Below are 14,101 nucleotides of genomic sequence, written 5' to 3'. Positions count from 1 at the left end.
GTGATTTTTCTCCTCTTAAAACATAGTAAAATAATCTAAGCAATGAATTAACATGCTTAAGATAGCTCTGAATCTTCTACAGACAGACCATAAATAAGGCACAGGGTTTTAAGTATGCAAACATCAAGTGTCATAGTAAGCTTTCTGTTTATTCACTTACAAGGGTGTCTCTTGCCTGCTGAAGTGGATTTCTCTAAAAAGACCAAAAAAAGCCTTGTATCAGTTTGAGTCCACCAGGTGCCCCCTGCAGTTATTCATGGTTTAATAAAGAACAGGGGCAGAGCTGAAATGCCTCTTGGAGGGGACAAAGCTCACCCTTTGCACCATTTAGCTCAGTTGGTAAATAATCCACCTGCATTGCAGGAGACACCGGTTTCGATTCCTGGGTTGGGAAGATCCACTGGAGAAGGGATAGGCTACCCACTCCAGTAATCTTGGGCTTCCCTTGTGGCTCAGCTGGTAAAGAAGCCGCCTGCGATGGGGGAGAGACCTGGGTGCGGGAGACCTGGCTTTGATCCCTGGGTTTGGAAGATCCCTTGGAGAAGGGAAAGGCTAGTGTTCTGGCCTGGAGAATTCCATGGATTGTATAGTTCATGGGATCTCAAAGAGTCAGACACGACTGAGTGACTTTCACTTTCTTTCACTTTGTACCATTTGTCCTTGAGTTCATCTTCCACACCTGTGACAGCTCTTTTTTCAGCCCTGGGGCATGGACTCCCATGTTCAATCTTTTGAGGTTCTCTCCAAGGCTTTCCTTACTCCTTTCAAGACAATATCTGGGTTCTTGGAGAGCTTCATGTGCTCCTGGTCTCGTGGTGTCCCACTAAGGTGTCTCTCGGCTTTGGCCCCCGTCCTAAGCATGTGTGTCGATGTGGTATGGACTCCTGGTCACTGGGCTCCTGCCAGGCTGAGACACAGTTGTTCCTGGATGTCCTTTGGGCATCAGGCAGGTTCCTGCTCCAGATGAGTGAGGGCTTTGCAGTTCCATCTGGTCACATGGTCTCAGCACTGGGGGCTCCTTATTCTAACTCCAGGCTTTATCTGGGTCACGGGTTCTCTCAGTCCTGCCACATCCCCATGCACCTTGGGAGACCTGGCCACGCTCTTCTGCTTTCTGCACACTGAACCTGCTGGTGCAAGTACCTGTGAGGCTGTCCTCTGGTCCCTGGCTTTGGCCCTGCCCTTAGTCACCGCTCCCCCTGTGCACAGGCACTGGAGTGCATGCCCTGCGGAAAGTAAGGGCTTTCTGAGAATTTATAGTCTTTTTAGAACATGGCTTTCAAACTTTGTAAAGAACAGACATGGTCTGGCTCAGTGCTGAACCACCTATTTCTGGATCGTTACATAATAGAAGAAATAAACTTATTTTGTCTACACTGCTGTATTTTGGCTCTTTATTGTACCAAAGAAGATGGTTAGACTGAATCCTAAAGAACATACATTGTTAGAATTCGTTGGAAAAGCAGAGCATAATCACAAAAATAACACATCAAAGCAGTGTGTGCCCAATGGGGAATATGGACAAAAAAAGACTCTCAGTGTGGAGAAGCTCAGAAGGGATTAGGAGCAGTTTGAAGAAAAGGAAACTCTAATGATGAAAATGGCATCATTGAAGGCAACAACAGTCATTCAACAAACCAATCTCAATTCAACTTTTCTGTCATCTATTCTGGTAAATGAGGTAAGAAACTCCTGTTTTATGAAATCAGGTATTTTTCTCTTTTAACAGGTTTATTTTTAAAAATAATAATAAAAGTAACACAGCTATTGGAACATCTGAGAACACTGTAAAAATGTAACTATTTCAACCCAGAAGTTTAAAGCAAGAGAAAACTAGTCAGCCATTACCATGATCAACAACACAACTGCAAACACCATTTTAATTTTTTCTAGCCTTTCTTCAGTGGGTGCCTAAGGAGAGGTGTATGCATTTATTATAATGTCGAAGAATTGATGCTTTTGAACTGTGGTGTTGGAGAAGACTCTTGAGAGTCCCTTGGACAGCAAGGAGATCCAACCAGTCCATTCTGAAGGAGATCAGCCCTGAGTGTTCATTGGAAGGAATGATGCTAAAGCTGAAACTCCAGTACTTTGGCCACCTCATGCGAAGAGGTGACTCATTGGAAAAGACTCTGATGCTGGGAGGGATTGGGGGCAGGAGGAGAAGGGGACGACAGAGGATGAGATGGCTGGATGGCATCACCCACTCGATGGACATGAGTCTGAGTGAACTCCGGGAGTTGGTGATGGACAGGGAGGTCTGGCGTGCTGTGATTCATGGGGTCGCAAAGAGTCGGACAGGACTGAGCGACTGAACTGAACAGACACTACATACTACACATAGACACTCTGTAGCTTTGTTGTGCCTTCTTGCTTAACACAATTTTAAGTACTTCTTGACATGAAAAATTCTTCAGCTCTTAATTTTATACAATCAACCACAAAAAACAGAAAAAGCAAATCAGGATGTATCAAAATGCAGAAATGAAAAAGAAAACAGACTATTTCCTTTGACAGAAGAATGATCTTACCACCCAGAATGGACACCTTGGAGGGTTTTCAGGAAAGGCCTACAGAAACTACTTCCTGTAATCTCATAGCAAAACCAAATAAATAAGAAGTAAAAACCGAGGCACACTGCCCAGACAGAATCCGTATTACAAAATAAACACTTTCAATTTTAATATTTCCTGTCAGGCCATATCCTACATACAACACAGGAGCGCTAATCCTCCTATCTTCATGTTACAGACCACATGAAGAAAGCAAGGAAACTGAACCGGTGTGGAAGGTTGTGTCAAAGCCTTCTCATCTCTGTGGGTGCTAATCTGAAGTTCCTTTCTTCATGAGACTATCTGCCCATTTTGGCATAACATTTGCGGAAAACCAAAATTTCACATATGGAACTCCCAAGTCACCCATCTGCCTCCACCCACCTTATTTTTTGCTTCGAAAATTTGTCACAGAACAAATGTTATGCCCCGTGATTTGAAAGGCAAGAATGATCCAATGGCACCCTTAAGTTCACCTGGACTGCGTTAACAAAGTTATTAGTATCTCGCTCTTTTCTTCCCCCTTGTAAAATGGGGGAAATACATTATTATGATAATCATCAATGTATTATTTATATGTGTGTATATGTGTATATATATAAAACATTATCTTCCCTATTCTTTTTGAAAATTGTGGTTAGTTTTCACTTTCGATAAATAATCCATCTTTTGAATTATTTATCATCATATTGGCTCCAGTGGAAACAGACATAGATGCTAGTTTGAAAGTCAGGTCGTCGTACAGCTTACTGGGCATACCCAGCAATTGGTAAGGAGGCTGTGAAAACCGTAGTGACTTTAAAGTCAAAGCAGCGGAGTATTATTATTATTTTGGCCTCTTCCGCTTCACGTACTTTGCACTGCACTGCCATTAGGACACTCGTTCTCTGCCCGGGAACTTTGTACAGAAGGGGAGCAAGAACTCGCAGGTGCCTCCCTGCACAGGCCCTGCTCAGGACGAGAACACGCCCTCTGTCTTGGCTATCCCGGCCCGAGGCTGAAGTAATAACCTCGGTTCCGGGGCGGCGGCAGCGGCACAACCAGCGGCGCACGTGTCGTCGCTGACCCGCCCGCCGGCCCCGCGCCCAGTGCACGCAGCTCCCGCCGCGCCGCGCCAGCCGCCCACTCCGCAGCGGCGCCTCCGCTCCCGACCGCCCGGCAGCCCCTTGGCCAGCGGCCCGTCCATGCTCTCGGCCACCAGGAGGGCCCTCCAGCTCTTTCACAGCCTCTTCCCCATCCCGAGAATGGGTGACTCCGCCTCCAAGATCGTCAGCCCCCAGGAAGCCTTGCCGGGCCGGAAGGAGCCCCTCGTCGTAGCGGGTAAGGACGCGACCACGCACCGAGGGCGCGGTCCTCGCCTCTGCGCACGCGCATCCTCCGGCCGCCGGAAGGGAGCCGGGGGCCGGCCTGGCCGGGCCGGCAGCTGGGGATCTGCGCAGGCGCGGAGGGCGCTGGGAGTGGAGGGGACGAGGGATTGATCGTTTTTCTTTGTTTAGGTTTTCATCCACTAGAACAACGGAAAACACACTGAAGGGATCTAGTACGTTGATACGGCCCACCTAGACTGTAAATACCCCTCGGCGGCTTCAAACTTCCGCCCTTTCTCACGGGTGTGCATCCACTTTCCTTTCTTTTCTGCTTCGGCGGCTGGGATTCGGGCCACTTCGCAGCAGTAGCAGCAGCAGCAGAGGTGGTGCGGGTTTGTGTTGTCACGGGAGCTATGGAATAATACAGAACGGTGTATATACTGAGGTTTTGAAATTGTTTTTCACGCGAGTGTTCTGGTTGCAGGAGTTAGCCTCACGCTGCCCTTATCCTCCAGAACTGCCCGATTTCCCCGACTTGTCAGGAGCTTCCCCTGGCCCCGTGCTCCCGATTCTGCACTTGTGTATCAGTCATGCAGAAGAGCTGTACTTGCCAACTTAAAAATAATTTCCCAATTGTATACCAATACTTTTGGCGACTCTAATAGAATATGTAAAATGTAATAACAGTGAGATGCTAGGAAAACGAAATAAAGTGAATAAAATGAAGGAAGAAATATGAAGTTCTGGAAACTGCTCTAAAAGTTTTGAAAGCGTGAAGCTTTCTATAAATTTCTCTCAGCACCGTAGAAGGCCGCAGACAGCACAAGTCCACCAACCTTGTTTAGTCACTCAGTCGTATCTTGACTGTTTGCGACCGCATGAACTGCAGTACGCTGGGCTTCCTTGTCCTTCACCATATCTCGGAGCTTGCTTAAACTCCTAGTTCCTTGAGTCAGTGATGCCATCCAGCCATCTCGTCCTTTTGTCCCCTTTTCCTCCTGCCACCAACGTGAGGATCATGCTTTGAAAAGGATTACCTTCGTGCATTGCTTCTCAAAGTGTTATCTTTTAAACAAGCCCTTCCAGTGATACTAATGCATTCAATAGTTGAAAACCGCTGCCTTAGAGCTGTTGGAGAAGGAAATGGAAACCCACTCCAGTGTTCTTGCCTGGAGAATGGGGGGAGCCTGGTGGGCTGCCGTCTATGGGGTCGCACAGAGTCGGACACGACTGAAGCGACTTAGCAGCAGCAGCAGAGCTGTTGGAGGGTTAAGTGGTGATAAATCTTTCACGTATGGTTCGATGCCAAGATAAATTATACTTTTACAATTTCTTAGGGATTCTCATTTTTCTTTTCCTTAAAAGATTTGTTGAGTATACATAGGAGAAGATTGTTCTGTGTAGCATACACCCTACTCAGTACGAGAATGGACAAGGTAGAGGTCTTTGCGTTTGAGGTAGTTTGGGAACTGACGGTGTGTGACCTGTTTCTCATTCACCTACATCAGCAGCTTTATATCCTATGTCCCCCATCACTTCACTGCCAACTCATCAAGAGCCTTAAAAAGCTTATTTTAGACTCAAATTCAGAGAATAAGTTTCAAAAAAAAAATCCAGATTATTTCTAAACTATATAACCCTATTATCTAAATTTTATTTATCTTGAAAGTGAATTCTCCTTTAACAAACAAGAATTCATAAATGGATATTTAAAGGCAATGCTTCTCAATGCTGAACTTCCCCAATTTGTATGAAGCTTCATTTTTATACACTAGTATCTTTGGTGTGTCCTCCCAGACAAAACAAACAAGCCTGATCAGATCCCCAAACTGGTTGAAGATTAAAATTTTCCTGAATTTAGTTCTTTATCTTAACCAAAGTCTTCCCAGTCAGTTATTTAGTATATAGATGACACTTTTGGTAAAAGATTAGCTAGCATGACAGAAATGAGCCAACAGGTTTTTTTTTTTTTCTTTGTTTTTTTTCCCTTTTCTCTATCCATCTACTAATTCTGACTGCAAAACCTCAAGACCTAACTCTTCTGTCTTTCTGTATAGCCATGCATACATTGCTGGACCAATAAACCAATTTTTTTTTTTTTTTTTTTGGTGTAGGGCTAAGCCTATAATGCACGTCCTTTGTGTTCAGCTGCTGTAACCCCACCCCATCCCCCCCCCCCCAATACTTAAATTTTAGATAGTGGCTTTCCTGTCTCTACCCTGGGACTGCTGCCTTGACAGGTTGTCAAAGGTTCTGATTGGCCTCAGAAATGGGCAGCGTTACTTCTCAGGTGTGTTTTCAGTGGCTTAAGATTGAAGCCTACAGACTTAATACTATTGCTTTGGAAGTTAAATTCATCTCTGCTCTAACCTCCAATCTGTTTAACAGCTCTTCACCTCTCTATATTACCTCTGTCTATATCTGTTGTTATTCGCACCCCTACTCTCTGAAAAATTCTGTGGCAAAAGCATCACCTTTTGATTTTAGAAGACAAAGCCTATCTGTTTAGTGTCTTTGGCTCAGTGTTTTTGGCTCAGCCTAGTACCAGGTGTGCACTATTACCAAATACGTTTGGGGTGAAGGGTTATCATCTTAGCTTTAACCGTACCTTTTTTGGGTATTCTTCTGGAAATGTACACCCTTTCATAAACTACAGTCTAGTAGTAGATTTCTACTTTGCAAGAAGTTGAGATTCAACCCTTCAGACTTCTTTAATTTCTCCCAGGCTACCTAAAGTGGATCAAAACATGAGGAGGCCTACTTTGGGTGGCTGGTTAGAACTAAACCTGGCCTAGACTGCCTCATCTGAAGCACACTCTGTTTAGATCAGGGGTAGGCTCTGGGCACCACTGACTGGCAGGGCATGCAGGAACTTGCTGGTCTTTTTATGTAGTGGTGGTCTCTTTGTTTCAGTACCTGCCTACAGAGCAATATTCAGAGAACTTTGGGACTCGGGGAAAAGGGGAATTCATGCTTGCTGGACTGAATTGGTGGTCAATTGCTAGAGATAGGCAGGAGGCAGAAAGCTTATAATTAAAACCTCAGAGTGCCTCCTGTGTTATTAAAATCTAAGTTTATTATAGTTAGAACTGATCTTCATGGGAGGGATAAATTAGGAGTTTAGGATTAAAATATACACACTACTATAAGTAAGATAAGTAACCAACAAGGACCTAAGGTATAGCACAGGAAACTAAATAGCTTACAATAGCCGCCTATAATGGAAAAGAATCAGAGAAAGAATGTATCTATATTTGAATATATATATCTGAATCACTTTGCTATACATCTGAAACTTATACAGCTTTGTAATTCAACTATATTTCAATAAAAAATTTTTTAAAAATATAAAAAAGCAATCAATAGAAAAAGAGGAACTGATAATATTTTTAATGAATTAATTATTGTGAAAGCCCAGCATTTTATTTATATGGCTCATTTTTTTCCAGCCATATTGGAAATGTGGCTAATCTATTTTTTGATCAGGTGTTTGCGATTTGGGTATTTCATCCAAGAGAATGTTGGCAGCTCCCGTCTAATCTTTGCTTTCTTGCCTGTATATCCGTAGGTAGTGTTTGCTGTATTTATTACTGTGATGTCTCTTTGGGGAGAGGAAGAGGTGTAGAACACCTGCTAAAGGTTTGCTCTTTTAAGAACTATAAATATAAGCAGAAAAACAGAACAATGTGAGTAATTGTTCAAAGGTGGCTCTTTGAAAAAAACAATTGTACTGTGACTATTAGCTATCTAATAAAGGAGAAAAGGAATAAAGTACAAATACATGAAATAAGAACTGAAAGAGTGAATGTGGCGGATTCATTATGATATTTGGCAAAACTAATACAATTATGTAAAGTTTAAAAATAAAAAAAAATAAAAATAAAACAGATGAATAAAGACTCATTTTAGGCAGAAAAAAAAAGTTGAAGAATCATAAGGGACTATTTACTCATTTCTTTGAAAATAAATTTGAAAACTTGGATGAAATAGATAACTTTTAGGAAAATATAACTGACCTAAACTGACCCCAGAAAGAGAAAATCTTAACAGATTGATTTTTCTAGAAGAAATAAAGTTGTCAGAGATTGCCTCCTCTCAAAGCATTATGTCCAGTCAGTTTTACAGGTGACGTCTAAATAGTTAAAGAACGTATAATTCCAATAGTATATTTAAACTGAAAGGATTGTCAAATTCTTTTTATGAAACAAGTATAATATTGAAACCAAACCTGATAAATACTGCACTGAAAAAAAAACAAACCATTCTCACTTATGAATGTAGATACAAAACTGCTAAATAAATATTAGTAAGCAGAATCTAGCAATGGGATTTAGTCTTAGAATGCAAGGATTTGTCAATATTAGGAAATTTATTAATATAGTTCGTTGTGTGTGGCTCAGTTATATTGGACTCTTTGTGACCCCATGGACTATAGCCTGCAAGGCTCCTCTGTCCATGGAATTTTCCAGGCAAGAATTCTGGAGTAGCTTGCCATTTCCTACTCCAGGGGATATTCCCCACCCAGGGTTTGAACCCATATTTCTTGCCTTTCCTTCATTGGCAGGTGGATTCTTTACCACCGTGCCACCTGGGAAGCCCTTATTAATATAATTCATCATTTAGTTAGTCTAGGGAGAAAAATGATATAACTATTTCCCTAGATGCTGTGAAGTTATTTGACCATATTTAACAACCATTCTTGGTAACATTCAGAGATGGCTACTTCTTAATGTGATAAAGCATATCTGCCAGCATCATGCTTAATGAAGAGATATTAGAGATTTCCATTTAAGTCCCAGTCAAGAAAGTATGTGGAGGTGGTTAATGCTTGCTTTGCCTGGTGGCAGGTGTGCAGTGTTACTGAATTTTGTTCTTAAGGGCCATCATCTTGGCTTTAATCTTACCTTTTTTGTGTTCTTAAAAAATCTCCATCCTTTTATGAACTGTGGCCTGGTAGATGACTACGCTGCAAGAAGTTAAGAGTCAAACCTTCAAGTTTCTTTACTGCTTAGTTTTTCCAGGGCTGCCTGTGTTGTATCAAGTTACGACTTGGCCCACTTTGGATGACTGTTTATTATTACCGTTGTGTTGTAGGTGCTAGTCAATGCAGTCAGAGAAGGCAAGGCAATTAGAGATGTTCATATTGGAAAAGAGAAGGTAAAACTAATGCCATTTGCAGATGATAAGATTGTATAACTGGAAAATCCAAGAGAGTTTAATAAGGTATCGATTTATATACTTACTAGACGGAAACCAATAGCTTTACTCTAAACAACCTGTTGGAAAATATAATGGAAAAAAACACCCCTTTTGTAATAGCAACCAAAAAAGTTAAAATTTAAGAACAAACGTGGCAAGAAATATGTCCAATCTTTGTGAAGAAGACATACAGAGGAGCACAAAAAGAAAACTTTAACAAATGGAACAACATACCAGTTTATTGGATTCGAGGACTAAGCAGGAAACATGTATCAGTTGTCCCTAAAGGCAATTTATAAAGGTAACATGATTTGAAGAAAAATACTAATGATATTTTTATTTTGTTTTAGAAATGCTGCTACTGCTAAGTCGCTTCAGTCGTGTCCGACTCTGTGGGACCCCATAGACGGCAGCCCAATAGGCTCCCCCGTCCCTGGGATTCTCCAGGCAAGAATACTGGAGTGGGGTGCCATTTCCTTCTCCAGTGCATGAAAGTGAGAAGTGAAAGTGAAGTCGCTCAGTCATGTCCGACTCTTAGCGACCCCATGGACTGCAGCCTATGAGACTCCTCCATCCATGGGATTTTCCAGGCAAGAGTACTCGTTTTAGAAATGGATGCATTCATTTAAAAAATTCGTTTGGAAAAATAAACAGGAATAGTTATGGTAACTGTAAAATAAGAACAAAGAGGAACAGTTGGCTCTTACAGATAGTAAAAGCAAAGCTTAATAATTTAAACAACATGGGACTGTTCATGAACAGATAAGTCAATATACAGAATAGAAAGATCAGAAATTCTTAAATATGTGTGAAAATATAGTATATGATACAGGTGACATCTTAAATCAGTGAGGAAAAATGAAATATTCAATAAATGGTTATGGTACAACTGTGTAGCCATATGGAAGAATCAAAACCAGAAAACCCTCCAAAGTTGGATCTATACTTCACATTCTTAAACCAGGGTAAGTTCCAAAAGATATATGTTGATAATAGCTCATGCATAGTGAGTGCTTAACTATATGCCAGACACGGTAGTAATTGATTTACATTTGTTGTTGTTTAGTTGCTAAGTCATGTCTGACTAATGCATTTATTCTTCACCATAACACCCCAGGAGGTGTAACTGTTTTACCCTCACTTGTTGGAGTGGAAACTGAAGCCTATGGAGTTTTAGGTGACTTATGCAAGGTCACTTGGCTAATAAGTGGTAGATCTGGGATATGAATGTAGGCAGTTTGCCTCTAGAGTTTGTGATCTTAACAGCACTAGATGTACTGTTTTTTCATTTAGTTAAATGTAAAGAATGAAATAATTTAAGAATGAGCAAGGGAGAATTCTTTTAGAAAGCAAAGCCTTTCTAACCACAACTTGAAAATCAGAAGACAAAAAAGATGGATAAATTAGATCACGACAGAATGAAAATCTTCTGCAGGCAAAAATTACTGTAAGCAAATTCAAAAGACAAACTGGGGTGAATACTTGCAATTCATATCATAGGTGAAGGACTAATCTCCCTAATATATAGGAAACTTCTAGAAGATAATAAGAAAACAACATCCATTAGAAAAATAGAGGTTAGAGCAGTTCACAGAAAAGGAAGTATAATTTGCTCTTATACATATAAAAAGATGCTCAACTTCTTTCATAATGAGGAGAGTGTAAGTACCATTTTTCATTTTTCAGATTGGCAAAAACCCAGAACTCTGATGATACAGTTTGTTGGTAATCCTTAAGGAAAAAGACACCCTCCTCCTTCGCTGGCAAGAATGTAGATTGGCCCAACTCTTATGGAAGGCAATTTGGCAACATCTACCCAAAATTTAAATGTATATACCTTTTGACCCAGGAATGTAATTTTTGGGAATTTATCCTACAGATATACTCGCATTCGTGCCAAATGATGACTGTACCAGGTTATTCACTGCAGCTTTGTTTGCAGTCATCGACAATTGGAAACAACCCAAACGCCCATCAATAGGGGCTAGTTAAATAAATTATGGTTCCTCCTCACAATGGAAAATGCAGCTGTAAAAAAGAACATGGAATATCTATGTGAATAGATACAGAGAGATTGCCAAGGTACAGTGTTAGGTGGGAAGTGCAAGGTCAGAGCAGTGTTATATATTAACTTTTGTGTGAACAGGGAGGAAAATAATAATAGAAACTTTGAAGCTTTGGAAGGATAGCTCAGAAAGTAATGGCTACGGATATGCTGGTGGTGGAGGGGGACACAGCCAGGAGACCTGACTCTGTGCTTTTTAAAAAACTTTTGATTCTTGTAAATCTGACTGCATTACTGAATTAAACAACTCCGCTTTGCAGATGATCTCCTTCTGATATTTTTAGTCTAATTGACCACCTTTCTATCATCTTTTGTCATTCCTATTTCAAGTTCTGTTTTTTTTCCTTCTTTTTAAATTTTGCTCTTTTTCATGTCAAGTTCTTTTTTTCTGCCCCAACTTGCTTTTGTAATCAAAATCCACATTTTGGCGTGATTTAAAAATCTAAATTTAGAGGGTGAAATTGGAATAAGTTAATCCAAGTCATTTTACATTTCATAAATATTCATTTTTATTGAAGTGTCAATTGTGGTGGCATCATTTATACAAAGAAAAGATCTTTGGGGACAGATTTATTCCACTATTATGTAGAAGGAATTATGTGTATTTCTTTTATTTTGAGTGATGTACATAGACTTTTTAGAAGAAAATGATAGAAAACAATTTTCCTTTTAGAAAAAATTTTCCCCAGTGTGCGATTAATTTCTAAATTGTAGGACACAGGACTATTATCTTTCCTCTCTGCATCCCGTCTAAAGCTCTTTATTTTCCCCTCTATTTCAGAATCTGCAGTACTTCTCTGAAGTCCCTGGGATAAGGGGATTCCAGAGCTCCCACAATCTAACCCTCACCTTCCCAGCTTTTCTTCCCACTGTGCCCCCTGTAGAACAGGGGTCCCCAACCTTCTGGACCTAATATCTGATGATCTGAGGTGGAGCTGATGTTATAATAATAGAAATTAAGTGTACAGTCAATGTAACGTTCTTGACTCCCCGAGGACCCACCCACCACCCTGCCCCCATCTGTGGAAAAGTTGTCTTCCATGAAACTGGACCCTGGTGCCAGAAAGGTTGGGGACCACTGCTCTAGAACCCCATCTTCTGGTTAGCATGTGGTTCAGTGTTTTGCCTCTGGAAAAGTCCAAGTGGGATCCACACTCTAATCTTTTCATTCAGTCACCTTTGTTAAATATTTGCTAAATGCTTGCTTGGGTGAAATATTGTGTTTTCCATATAGCCTTATCCTGTTCTTCCTCAAAACTTTCCCTGCTTGAATATAATTTCTCCCATAAACTCATCTGCCTCCCATTTCCAAATTCTTGTATTCATTCGTGTCCGACTCTTTGCGACCCTGTACACTGTAGCCTGCCAGGCTCCTCTGTCCATGGGGATTCTCCAAGCAAGAACACTGGAGTGGGTTGCCATGCTCTCCTTCAGGGGATCTTCCCAACCCAGGGATTGAAACTCGGTCTCCCACGTTGTAGGTGGATTCTTTACTGACTGAGCCACCAGGAAAGCCCTAGAGGATTGTATATCGTGCCATAACCCCAAACTCAGTTCTAAAACCAAACCATTTTCCCTTCAAAACATTGGATGCATATTTTAATTTCCCCATTTCTGTTGGTGACATTACTCCTATGCTCTCAAGTCCCCCAAACCTTAGCCACATGCATCTTCAACCCTTGCCTCTGTATTTAAACTGGCCCTTCTCCAACAAATCTTGATTGTTCCTTGCCTTCTGTATTAGTCAGGGTTTTCCAGAGAAACAGAACCAATTGTATATGTGTGTGTGTGTGTGGGGGGGGTGTGTGTGTGGGGTGTGTGTGTGGTGTGTGTGTGTGTGGTGTGTAAAGAGATTTATTAGGAGGGATTGGCTCACATGATAATGGAGGCTGAGGAGTTCAAGATCGGCTGTCTGTAAGCTGGTGATGTAATTCAGCCCAACCCTGAAAGCTGAGAACCAGGGGAGCCAATGGTTCCAGTCTGAATCCTAAAGCCCGAGAACCAGGAGCATCTGAGGGCCGAAGGAGATGGATGTTCCAGATCAGACAAGGAAAGTGAATTTACCCTTCTTCCACCTTTTGTTCCAGTCGATGGGACTGGATGAGATGCACACCTGCCCTCCTCTGCCTCCCCGCACCATGTTGGTGGGATCACCTTCTTTACTCAGTGTATAATTCAAATGTTAATCTCTTCTGGAAGTACCTTCACAACATACACAGAAATAACGTTTAACCACTTGCCTGGGCATCCTTTAGCCCAGTCAGCTTGGCAGAGGAAAGTAACCATCGTACTTTTCTTGGTTACTGCTTTAAGTCTTCTCAGTCTGTCATGAGCACCACTATCAGGCATCTGTTTAAACCTCAGATTTCTTTCTGTCACTTCTAAGAAAATAAAGATAACTCTGTGTGATCTGGCAATGACTGTTCATCCTGGGGTTAGAAGCCTTCTTTAACTTGCTGCTAATCCCAGTGTTCTTCATTTCTGCTTTCGCCCCTGAGCCTGACTCCTGCTCTTAGTAACTTCCTCCGGGAAGTTGACTTTATTCATCACAGCCCATTTCAACCTTCCTGGGCCTTTCAAGGCTACTCTCAGTTCTGCCCCTTCCGTGCTGCTTTTGGGGGACTGTTTCAGCATCGATTGCTCTTAGAGTTGGACGTGGAGCTAGAGCTTTGAGGCCCTGTTTGACACTTTTATTCCAGTGTGTCTCCTTAAGGGTGGTGGAGTTGAGTTCCTTCAATGTCTTTGGAGCTCAGAGATTGCCACTTTTCTCCCTTGTGTTTCCTTAACTTCTCGCCTGGTTACATGACCAGAGCTTGGGGATTGCAAGGACCAGGCCGCTTGGTCTTCTGGTAACATCCTCTCTGGGAGTCCTGTTGGAATGTTCTTCCCTTTTGGCAAGACATTTGACTACTTTGAGCATGATGCTGTTAGCATAAACTTATATTAAAACTTATAAGCTTTTAAGGAGTTTATTTGAG

At 41.6% G+C, this 14,101-nt stretch overlaps 1 protein-coding gene across 4 annotated transcripts in view; it reads left to right on the top strand.

Moving 5' to 3' along the window:
- The first annotated feature begins 3,454 nt into the window (after positions 1-3,454).
- The window catches only part of MSRA (methionine sulfoxide reductase A), a 387,551-nt gene continuing 376,904 nt past the window's right edge, over positions 3,455-14,101 (top strand). For all 4 annotated transcript variants that reach the window (XM_086414756.1, XM_086414754.1, XM_086414755.1 and 1 more), the window contains exon 1: positions 3,455-3,872. In XM_086414756.1, coding sequence (XP_086270882.1) covers positions 3,737-3,872 — 136 coding nt within the window. In that variant the 5' untranslated portion in view covers positions 3,455-3,736. The remainder of the gene's footprint in view (positions 3,873-14,101) is intronic.

Source organism: Bos grunniens, chromosome 8 (assembly GCF_055505025.1).
Source record: "Bos grunniens cultivar Pamir isolate PY7600 chromosome 8, Bosgru_T2T1.0, whole genome shotgun sequence".
Classification (NCBI taxonomy): domain Eukaryota; kingdom Metazoa; phylum Chordata; class Mammalia; order Artiodactyla; family Bovidae; genus Bos; species Bos grunniens.
The sequence above is the reverse complement of the archived record's forward strand: the minus strand, read 5'-3'. Positions and strand labels throughout refer to the sequence as shown.